The sequence below is a fragment of the Mustela putorius genome, unplaced genomic scaffold (assembly GCF_011764305.1).
Source record: "Mustela putorius furo isolate JIRA1106 unplaced genomic scaffold, ASM1176430v1.1 tig00003869_pilon_pilon_pilon, whole genome shotgun sequence".
NCBI lineage: Eukaryota > Metazoa > Chordata > Mammalia > Carnivora > Mustelidae > Mustela > Mustela putorius.
This window is the reverse complement of record NW_025422021.1, coordinates 26,894,119-26,918,458: the sequence shown is the minus strand read 5'-3', so window position 1 is coordinate 26,918,458 and position 24,340 is coordinate 26,894,119. Positions and strand designations below refer to the sequence as shown.

The window sequence follows — 24,340 nt, the reverse complement described above, 5'->3', positions numbered from 1 at the left end:
CACTCAGCACATTGTGTCATTAGACTCTTGTCTTAGAGGGCAGTATTGAGGACAGTACTTATTCTTGCTCATTTCTCTATCTCCCATATATAATGCCTGATTTATATAACTCATTATGTAAATTTTGGTGAAGTAAAAGAATAGAGAACTGAAAAAAAAAAAAAAGAATAGAGAACTGAGAAAATTGTAAAATAAAGAACTTCAGAGTATAAAGTAAGGGGTGAATATGTAAAATAAAGAACTTCAGAGTATAAAGTAAGGGGTGAATATGTTGTTTTTTTCCTTAATGACAGACAGCATTTCCTAAGGGAGGGAAGCTTCCTTTTTAAAATTCTAACCCTTATGTCCTAAATAGTTAGTTGGAATACACACAACTTCATTCTCTCCACAATTTCTAATAAGTAATTTTTAGAGAAATGAATACTAAAGAAGTTGGATTATTTTGTGTTTCTGAAAGAAACATAAAAGGAAATACTTTGTAGGTGATTGAAATATAGTGGTATTTAGTATTTTCTTTCAGATTTTGGATTTGGTTAAGAACTTCTGATTCCAGATGAAAAACTGATAGTTATTTTAACCAAAGCTCACGCAGCTTAAAATTCTTTGGGAATTGGGGATTTCTTGGCCTGGGATAGAATGAAAAACAAAAGACAACTCAGATGTCTGAAGGGGGAATAAATTAGTACCAACTAGCTCATCCTGTCTCCAACTGAGCCAGTCAGACACAGAAACAAATAGCCAGTTGGTTCTTATTGTAGGCCCTTAATATAACTTCTTATTCTGGTAAGTACAGAGAGCTTTCTGCTTAGAGCAAAATTGGTTAGCAGTGAAATGACTATTTCAAATTGGAGAGAATTCTGTCATAAAAGCATGTCTTAAAAGCAGGAACATAGAAGAGGGAGATGAAATATTGGAATTAAGATGACATAAGAATGAAGATTTCAATAGAGTGTAGTCTGGTATGTAGTATAGAGAGTCCTTTCAGAGTCAACCAGTGAGTGCTACAGTGAAAACAAGAAACACCATGAAACGAGAGGAGACCTGCTTGAACCTGTTCGTCTCTGTCTTAAATAAACAAAGGCAATTTATTTGAAACTTTTGGCAGTGTCTTAATTCAGTACCTTAATTTATGGTTCCTTTTAATATCCAGAATCATTTAAGTCCTTTAAATCTTAAGTTTTATATATATATATTCCATTCCTATAAAATGTAACTAAAATCTAATTCTTTTATAACTTACTTACTTTATGTTACTATTAAATATCAATATAAATATATTGCTAGAAAGTATGTTTCTGGACTATAAAATCTGGATATAAATATTAGAAGTCTTAGGTTCTTTAGAAAATTACAAAGGTCAATGATTGTGAATTTGTAACAAGAGGGTAATACCAAGCAGAAATGCACATATACATACACAAACTCATAAATCTTCAGTTATTTTCTTCTATCTACCTCCTGGGTCTGTTTGTATAATCTTATTTTTTGTTTTTTTGTTTTGGTTTTGAGATAGGTCTAGTTGTAGGTATTTTGCTTAAAGGGAGAGTGAAAGAGAATGTCAGAAGAATTTTTAAAAATCTCATCTGTGGCCAGCTTTCTTTTCTATATATAGTGGCTAATATTTGTTGATTATTTACTATGTGCCAGACACCTGATTCTCAGCTGTGTAAGGCAAGATTTTTATTTTTACTTTTATTTTTTAATTCTGTTTTATTTCTATTTTTATTTCCATTTTGGGGAATTGAGTCTCAGGTCAGACAGTTTCTATCTTCATACACCTGGTAAGTGGCAAAGCTGGCACTCAAATACATCTTTGTCTAACTACAGAGTTTAAGTGCTTAAATACTAACAGGAACCAAATAAGAATTTCATTGCAGGATTATTTATTATTGGAAAGAAATTCTTTAAAACCAAAACCAAATGGTATCTTTTTTATAACTTAATCTTTTAGGATATGGAAGTTGTTCTGTTATAATGCTATCTTTGTCACCATATTTTTTCCAATACAATTTTTATTGAACGGTATTTCCCATTTATTTCCAGGTACAAGTTTTTGTGTAAAAACATGTTTTTAGCTGTTGAGTATGTACCTGGAATGGAAGTGATGGATCATATGGTAACTCTCTTTACTTTTTGAGGAACTGTCAAACTCTCTTACAGGAGCTGAACCATTCTATATTGTACCAGCAGTGTGTGAGATTTCTGATTTCTCCGTATCTTCACCAATAACCCATTCTTTTCTTTCTTGTGTTGTAACCATCTTAGTGGGTGTGAAGTGTTATCTCAGCAGCTTTGATTTGCATTTTTAGAGTGACTAATGTCTAGCATCCTTTCATGTGCTTGTTGGCCAATGTATATCTTCTTTGCAGAACTGTCTGTTCAAATTCTATGCCACTTTTAAAATTGAGGTTTTTGTCTTTTTTTTTTTTTTTTGAGTCATAAGAATTTATATCTCAGATGGTAGGTCACAGTTATATATATGATTTGCAAATATTTTCTTCCATTCTCTGGTTTGTCTTTTAACTTACTTGATGCTGTCCTTTGAAGCACAAAAGTTTTTCGTATGATGAAATCCAATTTATTTTTTCTTTACTTGCTTATCCAAGAAATCATTGCTTAATTCAAGGTTGTGAAAATTTCAAGCTATTCTTCCTTTTAAGAGTTTTGTAGTGTTAGTTATTTCATGTAGGTCTGATCCATTTTGGGTTAATTTTTGTATATGAGTTAGAGGATCAAACTTACTCTTTTACATCCAGTTGTCCCAGCACCAATTTGTTGAAAAGACTTTACCTACTAAGTTGTCTTAGGTACCTTTTTTGAAACTTAATTGACTTAATGGACTCTATGAGTTATATTTTGGACTGTTCCATTTGTCTATATGTTTATCCTTATGCCAGTACTATACCATTTGATTACTTTATGTTAAGTTTTGAAATTGGGAAGTATGAGTTCTCCAGCTTTATTCTTTTTCAGTATTATTTTGACATTTAGTGTCTCTTATTTCCATATGAATTTTGGAATCAACTTGTCCATATCTTCAGAAAGAGGCAGCTGGAAAGGAAAATTGAGGAATTGTACTGAACTTATAGATCAATTTAGGGAGTATTGCCATTTTTACAATATTGTTTTTAATTCTGAAGAACACGGGATGTCTTTTTATTTATTTAGATCTTCTTCAGTAAAGTTCTATGATTATCTTCATGTGAGTCTTGTACATTGTTATTTGTGTTTCTAAGATTTTATAGTTTTCATTCTAAGGATCTTTTACTTTTAGCATAAAATTTCTTTTTGGGTTTTTCTGTTTTTATTTCAGTTTCATTTAGTTAACATACAGTGTTAATGTTAATTTCAGTTATGTAGCATAGGATATTTTTAATTGGCTAATGCTACTGTATAGGAAAGTTGTTGATTTTATCAGGGATAAATAAATATCCCTTTTTATGAAGAATAAACAAAAAGAATAGAATAGGAAGTTTAAAAACGGATCAGACATACATGGTTATATGACTTAGGACAAGGCACCACAACAATTTTATGTAGAGGAAAGATGGTCTTTTCAATAATTTGTGCTGAAACAATTGGATATCCATAAGGAATAACATGGGCATTGGCCACTACCTTATGCAATATACAAAAATTTTTGATGAATTATAGACCAAAAAGTCAAAGGAATAACAATAAAGTTTTTCTAAAAAATAGTATATCTTTATAACCTTGGAGTAGTGAAAGATTCATCGAAAAGGCTACAGAAAAGTACTAAACATTAAAAAGAAGTAAATTGGACTATATTTAATAACTTGTTCATAGAGAGTGAAAAGGCAAGTCATAAACTGAAGAAGATTTTTGTGACACATACTATTGACAAAGAATTTGTATATAGAATATGTAATGAGCTCTGTAAACCAGTAGAAAAATGAGCAAAAGATAAACAGGAGTTTCAAAAAAGGGAATTTGTAAATGTGCAATAAGTATGTTCGTCATCAGAAAAAAAAATATTTAAACCACAACAGCATAAAATGCAGAGTCACTAAAATTGAAAAGACTGATAATACTAAATGTTGGTGACAGAGTGAAACAACCGTCACTACCAGTAGATTACCAATAGAAGTGTACAGTAGTCAACTACTTTGGGATGATGTTTGACATTTCTACTAAAGCCAAATTTACTTCTGTCTTATAACCCAGCAATTCCCCTCCTAGGATTTACCCAAGAGAAATGAGTACAGGTGTCTCCTACCCAACAAAGATATGTAGCATCATATTCCTAGTATCTCTATGCATAGGAACCTCATATTAGAAACAACCCAAATGCTCAGTAGTAGAATAGATGAATTTTATTATTTAATACAAAAGAACATGCTAATGTTACATATAACAACATGGGTGATTCTTAGAGACATAGTATTGAGTGAAAGAATCTAGACACAGAAGAAAATGTATTATATGAGGGCATGTAGATGGGGGCAGGTGAAACCAAGCATCATGATAACAAATGGTTATAGTGGTTATCTCAGAATTTGGGGGAGGGAAGGTGGATGGGGACGAGGAACAAAGGAGCTTTCTATGGTACTGGAAATGTTTTGGTTTTGATCTGGATGGTTGGTACATGAGGGTGTACCATGAAAAAATTCATTGATCTATATGCATGTTAGGCATTTGTGATTTACTGTGTATACTTTTAATTTAGAAAGTAGCATGCATATATAGAGATTGAGTAAGATACTATACTTGGTCCTAGTTTTTTAATTCAAAACATGCCCTTTATAAGAGATAAGTGAAGGGTGTTAACAAAGGGGAACTAGGATACCTTCAGTTCTTTTCAGTACTTCAAAGATCACAAATAAGTCATAGGAGAAAAAACCTGCCAGCAGGGGTTGTCTTTCTTCCCTAGAGGGGAAAATAATGATGAGTATTTTGAAAAGGAGTTTTAAAGCAAGTGATGCCTCAAAGATTTCAAGTCCCTTGCCTAATAGTACATGTGTGACAAATGATACAGTGTTCCTAGTGGAAATATGGTACATTTGAGATGGTAGAAAGCCTAAAAATCACTTGTCTAGAGCATTTCTTCATTGCCATTAAAATTCCTTGCTTTGCCTGTTATGTAAGGGTCACTTAACATTTGAGCATGTGCATCTCCATAAAATTCAGTTATGCATACCTATATTATAGTTTAGTAAACTATAACTTCAGAGGCTTTTCTATTTTTATGGGAGTCCAGGGTGAAAAACTAGTAAAAGAGAACAATTAACTCCTGAAATTCTGTTCCATGATTAACTTCATTTTGTTAGTATGAATTTAAATGTTCTTGGGTCATTAGTGGTTTTTAAGTAACGAATGACAGGCTGATAGTTCAATTTTATAATTAGCTTTCTGTTCACTAATCAATATATATTTGAGGGAGTTTTTTTAAGAGATAAGTCTTCTAGTGTATCTATTTTATTTTACCATATAGTAGGTAACATGGTGAAGTAGATTAACCCTTAATGGTAACACATGAGACATCTTAAATTAACCCCTACGTGACTGAGGTTGAGTGGAGAATATGAATAATAATAATAGTGGCTATCAGGCTCTCAGGGCCTTCTATAGTCTCAGGTGAATGCAGAGATGGTATTCTTCCAGGAGTGTATCTTCATTCCTTGGCACAGATCTTGTAGGGATACAGTCCTTCAAAGGTTAACTGAAATCCAAATACCTCCCTGTCTGTGAGCTGTCCTTAGTAGAGATGAGAGGGCATAAGCATGGTGACCCTCAGCTCTTACTACTGATGACTTTGGACTCTTATTCCTGCAGTGCAACTCCCTGTATATCCTCAATTTGGATTGTTCCAGTTCCAGCAAGGAAAAGATTCTGTTATTCCTCTGGCACCATGTAGATGTTAGCTTCTATTTTTTTTTAGCACATCTCATCTTTATGAGGATAAACGAAGAGTATTATTGCAATAGTTAGTGGGAGAAAACTTAAAATGTAGTAAAATAAGTAAAATTGCTGTAAGAGGAATCAAATGTCAGGGGAAATCTGTGGACATAAGCTAGTTGGCACTCATAGTAATCATAAAACAAGAGATGTGTCTTTGCTAATACCTAGGAACTCATTGAAAGCCACTTTAATTAAGTAACCTATTGAGAACTGAAATATCTATAAAAGACATAATCTGATTTATGACTTATATATGGACAAGTGCTGTTTTTAGTGCTTACAGAAAGAGTAGTTTCTTCATGTGATCTAAAAATGGTATAGACAGGACAAATACCTGAAATAATACATATTTTTAGTTCTAAGTGAGAACAAGAGAACAGGGAAACAGTGCTAATTAATGAAAGAATATTGTAGTATAATATAGCTTGTAGTATAATAAAATTTATATCATAGAATTAGGTTATGATACACTTAGTGACTATGAAGCATAGTAAAAAAGTATAAGGGATTAAACTGAATATTTTGGTCTAATGAAACTGAAAAATTATATTTGATAACCAGGATAGATTTTGACAGAGAACTTAAGAGAATCTTACTAATCCTGCAAATGTCCAGTATTCTTTTTTAACATGTGTATTAATGTGTAAAATATTAGGGAAACATTTTTTACATTATAAGCATTTTCAATAAAAACTGATGGTGTTTCTGTTATACCAAATTACATTTTTTTTTTTTCATTTTTTTTTACCCCTAGGAAACTGACTGGACATTCTTTCCACATGGGCTATAGCATGGCAATTTTGAATGGCGTTGTTGCTGCTCTTACTGTAGCATGGTGCCTCATGTAAATCTACACCGAAGCAATATTTTTGGTAAAACTTAGTCATGGTTGCTTTATAATAACAGGGAAGAACATCATTTCATCATTTGTCTACTTAGAAGACCAAGAAACCTGCTGTCTGTGGTTCAGATATGTCATATCATCACCATTATGGAGGACCGTTTTGTTTTGTTTTTTAAATGGAGGACCTTTGTAAGCACCATTCTAGAACTTAGGCATTGAGAATATCTGAGTATTAATTTTCAAGTAATTACTTAAAAATGTAAGGTGTTTACCTCGTCTTTTTACTTTTGTGTGCATTGTCCTTATAAATTATAGAAAACATTTTAGTGGAATTCAAACATGAAAACTTGAATATGGGATAATGCTATGTATAATACTACATTTTTGCTAAGAAATACTAGTGGACTGTTTAAATGAGATAGAAATACTTATTTATTCATGATATTAGAAAAGCAAACAATGCCTACTACTTTGACATTTTATAGAAGCTACTTTGAAATCAGAATAGTTTTCAATAGTGATAATCAACAGAAGGTGCATTTATATTTTTTAATGGGGTATAATTCCTTATGTGTTTTTTTAATATATTTTCTTACTACATATTGAATTTGTATGTTTTTAAAATTGCTACATCTAAACAAATGTATATGTTATTTTTTAGCTGAGGGAAGCCTAATACCTACCATTTTAAGTAAGTATTTTTTTTTGTTGTTTTTAAAAAACAAAAAAACAAAAAAAAAAAAAAACCCACAAAAAACAAACACATTGATCTGAGTTTAAAATTAAGTAAACCTGTTTTAGCAAAAAAAAAAATCTGATAAAAAGTAAATTAATTAAACCACTAAGATATTGAGAAAGTTGAAGTTGTTCACTATTTCTGTTTCCACAGTTGCAAATATTTTTCTTGGTGTGTATATGATTATTCCAACAGAACTGATATTATTTTGTTTTTAATAAATATAAATCTAAAATCTTTATATTTGGAAATGCTTGAACTACTTTGTTTTTAATCGCAAAGATTTAGTTGACAAAATATAAAAGGTATTTTGATAATGTATATATGTATAATCTTTTTATATATGTTTCATGATTTTCATATTTAAATGTCCTACAATTGCTTTTCTTTTTGTTTTTATAGTAGTTAACATTAGTTGTTCCTACTTCTTTTCTAAATATCTGTTTAGAAATTTGCTTCAGTTTTAGAAAGATGGGCTATTTAAAATGCTGTCTTGCCTGGCCATAGAAAAATTTATATTAGGAAAGCATTGTGTATCAAAACAACTTATTCAGGCTACATGGGAAATGAGTATGTGCAGTGTGTTCCTGTTATATGCTAAGTGTTGTTACTGAGTAAATGATTTAATGATATTTCTAAGCCTTAACACTTTTTTGCTACTCAGAAACCTTCCATTGGAAATCACAAATGCTGCTCCAATTTAAATTATCTGAGGTGGTTAGATTAGTATGGGGGGATGGGGGTGTGCGTGTATGTTTATGTGTGTATGTGTGTACACTTATGTACATATACAAATCCTGTTGCTTAGAATATTCCTTCCAAAGTGGTTGAAATGAATTTATTTTTACTCCCTTTCTCTTTGCTCTCTCCCAGCTCTTCCACTGCAATTGAACATATAGGTAACAAAATTAGTTTTTCTTCTCTCCACCCTTTTAAACCTTCCCTCCCCCTCAACCAATTTGGATAGCTCCTTCCAGACTTTTTGTGTCCTATGACTAAGAAAAATATTACAGTACACCCTCTATATGTAGGTATCTATAAGATATTATATATACATATAATATAAATACATATTGATGTATATCTGTAAGACCTTTCTTCTGGAACACGATTTCTTCCCGGCTAGCACTTCTCTTTCTTGGGAAGTTGTTCTCTGCAGTTCATCATAGGGTCCAAATTTAAACCATCCTATTTCCATAGCAGAGTGAATGAATAAGGATAGGTATATAACCAGAGTTGGGTCAATCCTAGCTTCTCATCTCTCTGGGCCACAGTGATTATAACAGGGATGCCAGAAAGATTGGATTTCAGTGAAGACCTCTTCCTGGTTTACAGAGAACTGTCTTCTCATTTTATCCTTACTTGGTAGAGAGAGGACCAGCTGTCTTCCTCTTATAATGATACTAATTTCATCATGGTGCCTTCAACTTCATGACCTAATTATCTCCCAAAGCACTACCCCCTAATGCTACTATCTTATTGGGGCTTAGAGTTTAAACAAATGAATTCTGGGAGGGGACAAACCTGCAGTCCATAAAAATATTCAATGTCGAAAGTAGGTTCTTAGAAAAGGTAGATTTCTAGTAAAACATTTTAAAAGAGATTTTCTATTTGTCTGTGTTTCCGTTTCTGCTCTGTTCTTGATTGGAACAAGGCCCTATGCTACAGACAACAGGAACCAACTGGCTAACTTAAGAGAAAGGAAATTTAATGAAAAGATAGCCAGTCACTCTCAGAACTGGTGGGCAGAAACCAGGAAAGTACTAGAGGAGAAAAGTACTCAAGGTGGAAGCAAAGGAACTGTTTGATAGTAGGAACAGCCTGGTCAGGATGATCGAATGAATCATTCCTGTCATTTGTTCTTGTTACTTGCAAGATCAGCTAAGGGTTTAGAGTCCTTGGAGAGAGTGCACAGTTGGCCAAGATTGGGTTATGTGCCTACTCTTTTGTCTTCTGTAATTGGGGGTAGCGTCTGGAATTCTTTGGGGATGGGTGACCAGATAGTGACAAAAACAAATGTTCACTATACTACACTCTTCGCTGTTCAGTTTCCACACACATATTATTCCTTTTATACTTGAATTTCCAAATGTATTCATGCCAACAATGCAGCTCTCATTTACTACATCCGAGTCCAAGGCCTTCAGGCCATGTTCATTTTTCTAGTTTTACTACATTCTCATTGATGTTCTTCAAATTACACTGAACAGCGTGTGTATATGTGTGTGTGTTAGAGAGGACCAGGAGTGGGGAGGGGCAGAAGGAGAGGACGAGAAAGAATCTTAAGCAGGCTCCACGCCCAGCACAGAGGCTGACAAGGGGCTTGATCTCATGACCCTGAGATCATGACCTGAGGTGAAATCATGAGTCAGACACTCAACTGACTGAGCCACCCAGGCGCCCCCGGAGCAGTCATTTTAATACTTACAACAGGAAGAGATGGGAAATCTGTTAAAATACATGTTACATATGACAACAAGAAAATACAGGTGGGAGTTATTGTTTTAATTAAGCACCAGGTCATTGGACTTGATTTCTGCATCTGTTCTTTTATTTTTGTTTTGGCTACTACCTTGAACAATTAGGTTTCCTCTGTAATAGAGTGACCGAGTTTATTTTAGACAGGACTAAGTCTTGTTTCTTTGACCACCAAATACGTAATATAAGAACATACCTCAGAGAATCTTCAGTTTTCCCACTATATTCTTTCCTGCTCTTATATGTGACAGCAACTATATTATAGGGTTAAAACACCCCAACTAACATGGCAACCCTCTTTTCTTGCCAGATTACCTAGTGTCATAAAGAATCCAAAATTACCATGCAGCAGTTTGAACTTCCAGTTATTTTCAACTAATTTCTTTTGAACTCTTAAATATTAAAATCTTTAAAAACAGAGTCTAGAGTCAGAGGAACAAAAAAGCAAAAACTTAAGAGAGCTTAATTAGGTGTAATAATGAGAGGCTTTTTAGTTCTTGGAGCTTATATAGGAATAGGAGAAATAGCATTAAAAATCAATTGTTGGATATAAGTATGTACTGCATTCGGAAAGACCCGAACTTTAACTGCTGTCTCTCAGTTGCCTTCATAACTAAGTCTTCAAGAACATTATCTTACCTCTTCTGTGTAATTAATTTCTTGGCCAGAACAATGTTGGTGGGAATCCATGATAATGTGTAAATTATTTAGTAAGTCCATAAATGGTTGTCCTGCCAGAAGTATCGTGGATAAAAAAAAGCAAAAAGACCATAATATCTACTAATAAGGATAAAACTGAAACATTACCTCTTCTAGTGGGATTAGTTGGCTACCAGGTAGCTGACTGACACCCCTCTGTTACCCCCGACATACAATACCAGTAGCAGTGGTCTTGGCAAACAAAAGTTGGGGAGATAGAGAAGGAAAGGGAGCAGTCAGAAAAGCATCTGAAAGTGTGGTTCTATTTGTATACTCCATCCTTGCCATCCTGGCACTTTGTTTATACTCTCATTTAGCACCAGCTTCATAAGATACCAACATTTACAGAAAAGGTTGTCTTGCGTACCCAATTACTCAGAGCCTCGTTCACAGTGAGGGCTTTGCTGTGAGTATTAATAAAGCTCAGAAATATTCTCACATATCTGGATCCATTATAAAAGATCCATCTATATACCCCTTCCAACCTTTCTTAAGTTGACACCAGTCCTTTTCTGAGCCCCTGAGAATCCAGCCAAACTCCCATGTTCACTTTCCATGATTATACATAATCTTATCTCATACCATGTCTCTTCAGGCCAAGGAGACAAAATGAATTGCTCACAGCTCTGCTCCCTAGGGGGACTTCCTTTTCCTGCTCTTTGCTGTGACCTATGAACAGGGGGTTTAATGGTCCCCACCACCTAATTTGTGGCTGGTAGTAACGTAACACACAGAACCACCTCTAAGTCAAGCTTGAATTTTTTTCCAACATCAGTTATCCCTGTGGAGCCCTCATGAGGCCACAGTTGTGAACGGAATGAAAAGAGGCAGCATGGCAGGGGAGCATACTGGAAATGTGATCCCTCAGGGTACTCATGCCTTTAGGACTAGTTCAGGACACTTTTCCTGGATAATAGAACTCAAAGGATGCACTTAGGTCAGTGATTTCCCACTGAGGGCAATTTTGCTTCTCAGGGGTAAAATTTAATAATTTAATGAAATACTGAACAATATTTAGAGACATTTTTGATTGTCACAATTGCAGGGCACTACTGGCAACTAATTGATAAGCCAGGGATGCTGCTAAACATCCACAATGTTCAAGACCGCTTGCCACAAGAAAAAATAATTGGGGCCCAAATATCAATAATGCCAAGGTGAGAATCTCTGATTTATATTTATGTCGAGATGAGTTGGATAACATCCTGTTCAGAATAGTCAGGGTTACCTGGAGTTCTGAGATCAGGTGTTCATTCTCCAAAAAGCCAGATAGAATGAGCTGTTTCTCAAGAGCAAAAAGTTATTAACCTAAGGGGACTTGTCTCTGTGCCAGTAGCCCCTGGACCTCTGGCTAGCAAGTCTGTCACAGACACTAGTCATTAACTGCAGTGGCCTTGTATGTTACTGGAGTTTCCCACATAATACTACTTCCAGTCAAAGAATTCACTAAACAAATTTATGCACAAAACCTTTTCTTCCCATCTGTATATACTAATGAGAGAGAGAAAGGCTTCCATAAAGATTATATACAATGCTATCGTTGAATTGGAAGCTGAGACCTCATTTGGCCATTTCAAGTTCCTTAAAGCACTGGGGGCCGACAAAATGGGTGTTAAGGTGCTAGAGTGGTTGATAATCCATCAAGAACAGATCAAGTTACTGCTACACTGTGAGTATGGACAAAACCCCAGAGGCCCTGGTTTGCTTCCTTCTTAGACTCTCCAGTTAGAAGATCTCAACAGTCTAACATAGACAGGAGCTCAAATTCCTTAGGAATGAGGTTTTAGTTACCTCCACTGAATAAAAACCTACACCTGTTAAAAATTCTAGCTGAACGTCAAGGGAACATGGAATAGATAATGGACAAAATATATTCATAAATACAATCTAGGGTCTCATCACCAGTTTCAAAAACTGCTATATAGCCTCTACTAGCCTCTACCTATATTCCTTTCTATGGCATGTGTGTATTTTAACCAAATTTAGCTTTTTTTCTTCCATTGTTGTATATAGGATTTTTGACATTAGTTGATTGCAATTTAGTGCACAGATTGCAGACTATTGTGACTGGGTTTACTATAGAACTGAGGAGGAAGGGACATTCCTGAGATCCTGGATATGGAATTGAATGTAGTAACCTATGACATTTGATTGTTTTCCTGTGAGGAAGGGTGTATTCTCAGTTGGATGAGAAATGGTTGTACTATGTTAGGTCGGATAATTTCTTTAAGAGGTATAATCGTGGGGAATTGTGGCTATATGTATACTGGACAGGCAAAGGAGTGGACACTAGTGGGTATTTTGTCTCAGCCCCACAACCCATTTTTATTTTGGGAGAATTCCTTGTTAAGATGTTTGTGGGAGGCATGGCTCCACATTACATTAGAGAAGGCTGAGATTAGATATTTTCTTTCTCTCCAATGGTTAGTAGGTAAGCTTGGTGCCCACCACTTGTATGCTCCTGCTCAAGTTTTGAGTTGTGAGAATGAATGACACAATAACAGTCAGCAGTGCTGGACTAGGGGCCTGAGTGGGTTAAGCTTCTGCCTTCGGCTCGGTTGCCGGGTCTTGGGATCTCGAGCCCTGCATCAGGCTCTCTGCTCGGTGGGGAGCCTATTTCCCTAAGCTTGCTAACTATGCTAACTGCTAACTAAGAATTCATCATATGTCAACTTTTCACCACCACCTGTCCACAAAGCTTCTTTTAAAAACTTGGTTCTACAGTGATTTCTGCCACCTGGATCCATTGCTTTTACTACTAATTTTATTTTTATTATTTTTTTAAATTTTCTTTATTAACATAAAATGTATTATTTGCAGGTCTGTGAACATCAGTCTTACATAATTCACAGCATTAACCATAGTACATACCCTCCCCAATGTCCATAACCCAGCCACTCTAATATTAAAAATGATCTCATACTCTTTGGCCTTATTATTTTATAATGACTCCTCTTCCTAAAGATTCTTTTAGACTCTTTTTAATGTACACAATACTTAAGCTGAAGCTTAAAGGAGGTGCTCAGTCATTGTTTATGACATTTATTGAACATTTAATCTGCATAGAATTACAAAGTAGTGTAAGGAAAAATGAAAAATAATTTTCAAGGAAGTGACCTCAGATCTCGTGTAACTTATATAAATAGATACTAAGAAAAATTATTACAAACACCTGAGTGTTTCCTACACTGGTTAAAAAAAAAAATCTTTATATAATACTGAAATTTTAAAAAAATACAAGAAAGGCTGAAAGGAATGTTTGTGTGATTTTAAAATATATTCTTGGATTTTCTTTAGATCTGACCATTTGCACTGCCACTGGATTTAGCAGATAAGTGGTATAGTTAAAGGATAATCAAAATTATCCTTTTTATCTAAAATTAAAGGATAATTTATTTAGATTTTCATAAATTAAAATATCAGAATCAGCCTCCACAGTAGTAGTCTTAAATATTAAGTTACTGGGATAAAGACCTAAATTATACAAAACTCCAAGTCATTGCTCTGAGTAAAGAGGTATCCAGCAATGCTAGATGGTTTGTCAAGCATCAGTGGTTAGAATGGTAATATTTTTTTACTTAAAATCTGAAGAAGAAGTGTAAAACAAAATTTCCAAATTCACAATGACATTGAGGTCAACTACTAGAATTTGGAGAAAACTGTAAGAATATCTCAGAAACAAATAGGCAGGACAATGGCATATTTGTTAGTGGACAACTTGGTAACATTATGGGAAAAGGGGCACTGAGTGGGTCAGTTGGGTAAACACCCAACTCTTGGTTTCAGCTCAGGTCATTATCTCAGAGTCATGAGATTAAGACTCGAGACCAGCTCTGCACTCAGCATGGAGTCTACTTGAGATTCTCTCTCCCTCTCCTTCTGCCCCTCCCACTCATATGCACTCTTGCTGTCTATAAAATAAATAAATAAATCTTTAAAAAGGAAAATTATAGGAAAGATAAATCCAAATGTGTATGTAAGAGACCACCAGGAAAAGTGTTAGAAATTAAAATACATACTTTCAATTAAACTTCTGTTCTCTACTACTCAAGAGAAAGTCACAAATGTTTCAAACCCATGCTGAAAAGATGGACCAAAATTGAGTGTAAGAAGACCTCAGTTTGAAGTTTAAGCTCAAAAGTATGTGTGTGGTGGGGGGGAGTCACTAGTGATTTATTAAATCATAAAGGAATAGGACTTAAATGGATGTGTGCAAATTCCCAATATATAAAAATGATAAAGGAACCTTAGAATTCATGTGATAGTTTTAAAAGGAAAAAATTCCTCAGTGCATTGCAAACTTAGGATATAGAGTTTCTACCTATAGATAGTGAGGCCTAAAAATCAAGGTAGCTTTGGGAAAGATTAATTAAGACCATGAACGATGAGTGGTGCAGTTTTCGAAGGTAGAATGTTTAAGAGATACAGTTAATTTTATGGGAAACGTTCTGGGAAGTAACCAAGAGTTGTTTGTGTTACCACTATGAAAGAGTACTGAACTGCATGGAAATTGCCGACATCTAACCTGGCAGCCTTTTTCTTTCCAATAAAACTTAATAATACTGTTTCCTGACGCCTCTTCCAGTGCCATACTCCCTATTTCTCTCTCTCTCTCCTTAGAAATCAACATTGTTTTACACTTACTTACATGGAACTAACTGCTGGGATGGGCCCATCTCAGACTCACTGAAATACTTTCCTTCTCTTTAGAGAAGACTGTAAGGCCAACCTTTTAGTGGCTTTGTGTCAGCCCCATAATGATTGTGGACATACAGTTCAGTATATGTCCAGGAAGGTACGAATTCCTTTTTTTTTTTTTTTAAAGATTTTATTTATTTGTTAGCACAGGGAGGAAGAGGGGAAGAAGGAGACTCCCCCACTGATCAGGACTCCATCCCAGAACCCTGAGATCATGAACCAGAGTGAAGGCAGACACTTAACCAACTGAGCCACCCAGGCACCCTGAAGTTAACGAATTAAAAACAAAATCCTGACTTCCCACTCCCCCACCTCCCAACTTTTGTAGGTGTTGGCTTTGCTGCTGAAAGTTTGGCCTTTTTTTTATAAACTACCATTTTAAATTCTGTCAGCACAATTTATGTATCAAAAAGATAGAACTTTATATATCTGTATTTTAGCTAGATACTGAGAAAGTAATTACTACTTCTAGGCAAGTTATAATCATTTATAATTCTTAGTGCTGTACAAATCTGCCTAAGGTGAAAGTCAGTATGCTGAATCTAAAAGTGTAATGAGTGTATAATTTTCCATTTTACATTAAATACAACTAGTGCTTACATTGTTGGATGTTACAAGTTCATAATGATATAAAATATAGAGTGCATGACATTTATTTTATATCAGTTTTTATATAAAATTGCACTTTCAGATTGAGCAAATTTCCAGTTGTATGCAGGTCTGGAGAAACAAAATGAGAATCATGATTTAAGTATCCTAAAGGCATCCAATAAGAAAAATTTCATAGAACTGATAAGGTAGTTTTATTGTTTTAATTTTTATTTTTCAAAGATTTTATTTATTTGAGAGAGAAAGCATGAATATGGGGGGAAGGGATAGAGGGGGAAGGAGAAGCAGACTCCCTGCTGAGCAGGGAGCCCTGTGTGAGCCTTGATCCCTGGACCTGAGATCATAACCTGAGCCAAACGCAAATGCTTAACCAAATGAACCACCCAGGTGCCCCCTTTCTAATTGTTTTTAAAGACTTATTTATTTTAGAGAGGTTGCATGGTGTGAGTGGAGGTAGGGGCAGGGGGATAGAATCTTCAAGTGGACTCCCTGCTGATCTAGGAGCGGGAGGCAGGGCTCAATCTCAGCACCCAGGAGATCATGACCCATGAGATCACAACCTGAGCCAAAACCAAGAGTAAGTTGCTTAATCGACTGAGCCACCCATGTGCCCCATGATAGAATGGTTTTAGATTGTAGGACCCACGAGTATATCTCAGAAAACATTTCTTAAAAAAATTATCTTGATAAATTTTTCTACTTCACCTAGTGGCAGTTAGAAGTCTACAGAGACAAAAAGAATCATGAAGGTCTATCTTATAAATCAAAATCATTAATAGTTCCTATTTGTTTCCCAATAAGAACTAAATTTTTACTTTATAGAAGTGTCTCAGAAATAAAATTAGTGAAATTAGTTTTTCATAGAAAAAAAGTCTTAGGTAAGACATTTAAGTAAATTTAGTAGTTTATTGCTACCCAAAACAGGCAGATAATCCTCAACCCAACAATTAAAATCTTAAACAATTGTGAATTTCTTAGTATTTAAAACATCAATCTTAAGGATATAAGTAATACAAAGAATGTGACACCCCACCATGGAATATGAATAGTGAAACCAAAGGACAAGTTTTTAAAGTATATTATAGCAAAGCTCTTATTATAATTTAAGTTTATTAATATATTTCTATATGAAGGGATATTTTTCTGATAATATAAGAAGAAAAAATACATAGTAAATGGTTGATGTTGATACCATGAAGCAAGGCGGTATAGGAATGCTAAAACTATAGGATATACTCCTTTCTGGTTGACTATCTGAAGACTTGGTAGGAACAATTTAATGGGTGACTAATGAAACCTTAAGTTGGGCAGTATTTCAAGAGCTTTGATCTCCCAGTTTCACTTCTAGGACTTTACCCTAAATAAGTAATATAAAACAGAAAAATCCTCTATAACACCAACGATATCCTTCACAGCAAATAAGTTGGAGTAGGAACAATGGAAAGCATACTAAAAGATTGGCAGCATATGGTACAGAAACAGTGGAATATTGCACAGCATTAAAAAAGGATGGTTATCAAGAGGAGTAGCGGGAAATATTCTTATATCTTAAAAAGCAGGACACAGGTATATAAAGCTGAGTTTGAACTATGTAAAATAACTGCACAGAAAGAAGATATGGACATTCATGAAATACTGTCAGGTTTTCTCTAAGAAGTTAAATTACAGGTGGTGGTCATTTTCTTTATGGATCTCTGCATTGTGTAAAGTTTCAGTAAATGTATATTATTTCATAACTAGAAAATAGAAAACTTTTTTAAAAAATAGTATTTAGTTATGTATAGTTTCTGTTGTTGTTTTTTATTAAAATATAACGTATTATTAGCCCCAGCAGTACAGGTCTGTGAATCTCCAGGTTTACACACTTCACAGCACTCACCGTAGCACATACCCTCCCCAATGTCCATAACCCAACCACCCTCCCCTCCACCCCCAGCAACCCTTAATTTGTTTGGTGAAATTAAGAGTCTCATTTTTTTTTTAAGATTTTTTAAATTTATTTGACAGAGAGAGATCACAAGTAGATGGAGAGGTAGGCAGAGAGAGAGAGGGACTCGATCCCAGGACCCTGAGATCATGACCTGAGCCGAAGGCAGCGGCTTAATCCACTGAGCCACCCAGGCGCCCCTTAAGAGTCTCTTATGGTTTGTCTCCCTCCCCATCCCATCTTATTTCCTTTATTCCTTTCCTATCCCCCAAATTCCCCACGTTTCCCCTCAACCTCCTCATATCAGGGAGATCATATGATAATTGTCTTTCTCTGATTGACTTATTTCACTAAGCATAATACCCTCTAGGTAGCTACCTATAGTTTTTGTGAGGATTAAAATGCTAGATGTGAAATTCTCTGGAACGCATTAGGTATTGCCTTAGAAATGCAAATTAAGAGAATGCAAGCCAAGATATGGGGGTGGCTTCCCTGTCTAACAATGAAGGTTCTTTTATTGTCAGGAAATAGTAACAAAACTCTTGCATGCTGCATAGAGTCAAATCCTGTCACTCTAATTATGTACATTTTCAGAAGTATTAATTGAAGAATCGTTTTAATAGTAAACAGCAGGAGACAACCTAAATGATCACAACAAGATTATTTCACAATGGAATACTAGGCAGTCATTACAAAGGATGGCATAGATACGTAGGCATTAAAAATGAAGATGTCCATGATACAGATTTAAGTGAAAGCTAAATTGCAAAATAAGATTAGTGTATAATCCTGACTTTATCAGACAAAACAAAATGAGGAAAAAAATCCTATGTTTAATAGGTCTGATGCAATAGTCTTAAGAGGGTAAACAGGTGACATGACAATTTCTGATATAAAAATCAGAAAAAAATCAGAAAAACACTCTGGCTCAAGTGCCCAAATGTATTTAAGATTTTAACTTTAAAATCACCATAATCTAGACATCCCTGCTGAGCAGGGAGCCTGCTGCCCCCCTCTTTGCCTGTCTCTGCCTACTTGTAATTTCTCCCTCTGTCAAATGGGTGAATAGAATCTTTCAAAACAAACAAACAAAAAACAACAACAAAAAAAAAGCACAATCTAGATATCTTGTAGTATTACAAGACACCAGTAATTTATTAAGATTAAAGTGTCAAGACTTTTGGGTGCAGATTAAAGAAGTACACTTGGGCTACTACTTTATTATACAATGCAATGGAATGAATCTCTCAGAAATAATGCTAAAATACAAAGGTCTTGGAATATTCTTCCTGATAAGAGTGTTTTTATTTGCCTGAGGTCTTGGGCCATGCTGTACCAGTTTGACCAGATAAATTCATTCTAATGACATGATTTATGGGGAATGCCTCTTTTGTTCTGAGATGGGAGGGGCTAGAATCTGAGTAGCTGTGGTCAGTCACACAGACATTGCACACACACATGACTGAACCCTAATAAAAACCCTGCACACCAAGGCTCAAGTAAGTGTCTCTGGCTGGCAATATTTCACCTGTGTTGTCAACATGTGTTGGGAGGATTAAGTGGGTCCCCATGCAACTGTACTGGGAGGGGACACTTGGAAGCTTATGCCTGGTTTCCCCTGGCCTTTGTGTCAAGTGCATTTCCCTTTCTTGGTTTCAGTCTGGATCCTTTCACTTTCCTAAACTATAACCCTGAATATAATAGCCTTTGAGTCCTGTGAGTCCCAGCAAATCGCCAAGCCTGAGGTTAGTCTTAGGAACCCCGAGAGTTTGTCAAAAGATAGTTACTCTTGGGCGCCTGGGTGGCTCAGTGGGTTAAGCCGCTGCCTTCGGCTCAGGTCATGATCTCAGGGTCCTGGAGCCTGCTTCCTCCTCTCTGCCTGCCTCTCTGCCTACTTGTGATGTCTCTGTCAAATAAATAAGTAAAATCTTAAAAAAAAAAAAAAAAAAAAAAGATAGTTACTCTTCTCTTACAGGGACCTGCATAAAAAGAAAGGAGGTTTCATTAGTAATCCTCAGGCCTCAGTGCAGCTCTAACAAAGTCCCAGGGAGTCCCAGAACAAAGATTGCCCATTAAAGAGTCTTGTGATGGCTGGCTTCAGTGCCCCGCTGTGTCATTAGCTTCCCAGGAAGAGTGCAGTCTCAGCAGGACCGCTGCTGCTCGGGATCCCAAAGTTAACTGGTGGGAATCAGGTAACTACAACTCTTACCACCAGGTCTATCTGGAAGGAAGACCTGAATGATATACATCTAGAACTGCCACGGTACCAATATCTGTAATTCTTAGATTATGACCAATATGAGTGCATGTTTGTGTCCTCCTTTCCCCCAAATTCCTATGTTGGAGCCCAGCCCCAGTGTGATGATATTAGGAGGTAATTAGGTCTGGATGAAGTTATGAGGGTGGGGCCCCCACGATGGGATTAGTGTGTCTTGTTTCTAAGAAAGAAACCAGAGCTCGCTCCCCCAGTCCTGTGAAGCTAGCATGAGAAAACGGCTGTGCGCAAACTGGGAAGAGGGCCCTCACCAGACACGGAATCTTCCAGCACCCCAATCTCAGACTTCCTGTCTCCAGAATTGAGAAAAATTTTGTTTTTTAAGACATCCAGTCTATGGTTCTTGTTATAGCGACCCAAACTAAGACAAAAATGATTCCTCGTTCTCTTTACAGAGTGAGGGTTGGGGGTAGGGGGAGAGGGAATTTTCCTCAATTTCAGTGAGTCTCACACTCAATTTGAGAGCCATCGGCCAGGTCTGCTGGGAAGCTGTGTTGTGAATGCCCCTGCTTGTTTCAACTTACTCCTGGGCATGTGAGGCAGATTTCCTTTTCTTCTCTCTCATGCTCCGGGTCCCCTCATTCTGAAGCTCCATCCACCTTCTTCCTTTTCTTCTACTAGCCATATGGTAGGCAGCTGTGCAAGGATAGCAGTTCCACTACACTCTCTCCTTAACCTTGGCTGTAAACCGGGATCACCTGGGCACCTTCAAAAACGTCCAATGCTCAGAGCATGCTCTGGTTAAGGAAATCAGAATCTCTGGGGTTGTAATCAGACATAAAGATGTTTTAAGCATCATTAGGTGGACCAATGGGCAGGTGAGTTAGAAGCCCTGCTGCAAAGGATCAGAGAGCCCAGGGGAAAGAAGCAGCACAGGCTAAATCAGTAAAACCACTCCAGTGGCAGGGTTTCCTTTCCTTTTAAAGACACGTGGCGTTTTTCTTATTTGCTTTTTGAATTAGAAATAAAGGATGTTAATTTTATTCTAAAAAGGTCACACATAAAGGTAAAGTTCAAACAAACTGTCCCCGCCAGTGCCGTTTGCCATTTCAGAGTTTGCCCTGCAAAATAGTCATAACTCCATTCTTGTTTTCTCACCACATTAAATTATTATGTTCTATTGTTTTGTGTTCAAGGGGAAGTTATGTTGCAATAATAATGAATAAAGCCTTTTTAATCCCTTTGAGACAAAGTTGATTTCTATAATGTGTTTGTGAAATTGGGGGCCACACTTAACAGTGGGAGAACTGAGCGAGTCGTTTTCCAGGAACTTTGGGCAGTTTTCAACGGGACTTGCTTGTTCAGTTGAATACAATCCAGCACGAAATCACTGCTTTCAGAAAACATACTTGCTCTTCATTTAGTAAACAGGCATTTATTGTGGGCCTCTTATGTGGAGGGTGTGTGGGTGGGATCAGTGCTATAAAGATGAATAAAAGAGGCTCGGGGTCTCAATGTGGAACTGTTATCTAACTTATGGAATATTTCTACAATGGATATGACTAACTTTCAAAGAGTAAGTTGGATATATGCTTACATACCTTGAATGTTATTCATGATAATGCCGTTAGGTGTTTGTAGTTTACTTATTTAAACATTTCGTTTAAGTGTGTGTGTGTGTGTATATGTAAGCATATTAAAATTTTAAAAGAATTCATGCAGATCTGGTTAGCAGGGGGTGATTAAAGTAGGCAGAGGGAATTTTTCATGCTTTTATGCAACTTTTTTTTTTCCCTCAAGAACAGTATGATTTTAAGTGACTATGGACATGGAGTTTTGTGGAATTTTTGAAATTAAAAAGTTCTATAAAAGAAGGAAGTAGTTCTATTTCTTAAGGGAGTGAAGAAATAATTTCAAGATATTTTAAAAGGACTTTGCCAATATATCAAGGCTGTTTTTCTGGCTTCCCTGAAATAAAAGAAGGCTGAATAAATGTAATTTAATAGCCCTTATCCTTTCCTGGTATCCTGCTTTGTTTTGAAATAATGGTCCTGCACTCTAAAGAAATATTTTCTTTACAGTACAAACATGTGAAGCAAATTTGTAGCAAGCAAGAAACATTTCTGTCAGATCACTGGCTACAAATTGAACTCAAAAACAGCAAACATCTCTCCAACAGACACTGTATCAGGATTCCAACAGAGAAATAGAACCAGTGGGAGATCCATACAAAGATACCTATATATCTCATAAAGAAACCTATTCCTTGAAATCTCCTTATATATATATATAAAATGTATATTGTGTGTGTGTATATATATATATATACTTATGTTTATATATGTACATATATATAATGTGTGTGTGTGCACCCATGCAGGCACATATGGGCATAGAGATTTATTGCAAGTAGTTGGTTTGTGCCATTATGCATACTGACTAGGCAAGTTCAAATCTTTAGAGCAGGCTGGGAACTCATGCAGGAGGTGACACACTGGAGTCCATTGTGTAATTTCTTCTTCCTAAGGGAAGCCTCAGTTCAGCTCTTAAGGCCTTTCAACTGATTGGATCAGGTCCATCCAGATTATCAAGGATAATCTCCCTTACTTTAAGTCAACTGATTGTAGATGTTAATTATATCTACAAAATACCTTTACAACAATACCTAGATTAGTGTTTGATTGAATAACTGCATACCCCAGCCTGGGCAGGTTGACACATTAAGTTGATATCATGGTCCACCCTTTGTCAACTTGGCATCTGTACATACCTCCTTAAATGATACTTAATCTTCAAATAAAGACAAAAACTGGTCATACTTCCCCCCAACATGATTGAACAACCCTGCATACAAGTTAAAATGCCCTAACCCTTTCCCTAGACAAGGATACACAGTCTTTCAGTGAGCTTCACTCTTCTCTTGATGTTCTGTAACTTAAATATTATGATATAAGGTAAACAAATATTAACACATATTATATTAGATAATGAGGGAATAAGAGAGAAAATAAAACAATATTTTATTGTTTCTTATATATAAGAAATACTCAACTATTACAATCCTTTTTTCAGCAGTGGTCATCTGATAGTTATAACAACATGCTCACACTATCCATTTCATATTCCCTTAGTCCTTAGAAAGTGCTCAGGTAATTGTGTTTTTGTGGTTCATTGGGTGACCCAAATGTTTATTACTTTTTTAAAAAGATTTATTTATTTATTTATTTATTTATTTATTTTTTTTATTTTATTTGAAAGACAGAGAGAGGGAGAAGGAGGGTGGGTGGGAGAAGGGCAGAGGGAGAGAGAGACTTCAAGTAGATTCCCCACTGAGTGAGGAACCCCAAATAGGGCTTGATCTCAGGACCCTGAGATCATGACCCGAATGGATATCAAGAGTCAGACACTTAAACAACTGCACCACCCAGCCCCACAAATGTTTATTCTTGAGGATTCTGGGCTGTTAGAATTGGGTTGTAGTTTTCTACATGAATTGGGTTGTAGTTTTCAATTGACATTAACAGTTAAACATGGTTGTACTAAGAGACACCCTAAGGAGTCTCCTGCATTTTAGCCCTAATTTTACCTCCATTGTGTAGTAGCAGCCCAATATCCCTTCGATAATCAAGATTACTCACTCCAGCCAATATGGAAGCAACTATCTTTTCCTGTTGATTCAGAAGCAGGGGAGCTAAAGTGCTTGGGTGACAATCTTAACTTGCAGTTCAATAAAATCTTGTTGGGTCTCCTGACAGAAGCATTCCTGCCAGGGACTAGGACCTGAAGAGGAACAGAGCTTGAAGTCACCAGAGCAGGAAGCAAAAATTTTGCCAGTGGATTACTCAAGTAATAGTGAGTTTCCACCCCTTTTGCACCCCTTGATTCCCGGACCCATGAAATTTGTATATGGGAGAAACAGTATCTTATATTGGCTGCCATTCAGAGCATGTATATAGCCTTCTGGAGAACCTTTGCTCCTGTCCTGCATGGTATTACCACCTAGATGACACTGTAACTGAATCTTCAAGAGTTCATTTCACTGTTCTATCAAGCCAGCTGCTTCAGGATGCTGGTAAGACCAATAAATTCCATGAATATGGACATACTGCTACACTTTATTTGCTTTGAAGTGATTATCTTGATTAGAAACAATGCTGTATGGGATACCATGATGGTGGATAAGGCATTCTGAAAGTGCACAGAGAGTAGTTTTGG

At 35.9% G+C, this 24,340-nt stretch overlaps 1 protein-coding gene across 2 annotated transcripts in view; it reads left to right on the top strand.

Moving 5' to 3' along the window:
* Positions 1 to 7,738, top strand: part of ARL6IP6 (ADP ribosylation factor like GTPase 6 interacting protein 6) — a 33,966-nt gene extending 26,228 nt beyond the window's left edge. For both annotated transcript variants that reach the window (XM_004743870.3, XM_045066917.1), the window contains exon 4: positions 6,674 to 7,738. In XM_004743870.3, the coding sequence (XP_004743927.1) occupies positions 6,674 to 6,767 (94 nt within the window). In that variant the 3' untranslated portion in view covers positions 6,768 to 7,738. The remainder of the gene's footprint in view (positions 1 to 6,673) is intronic.
* Positions 7,739 to 24,340: the final 16,602 nt, after the last annotated feature.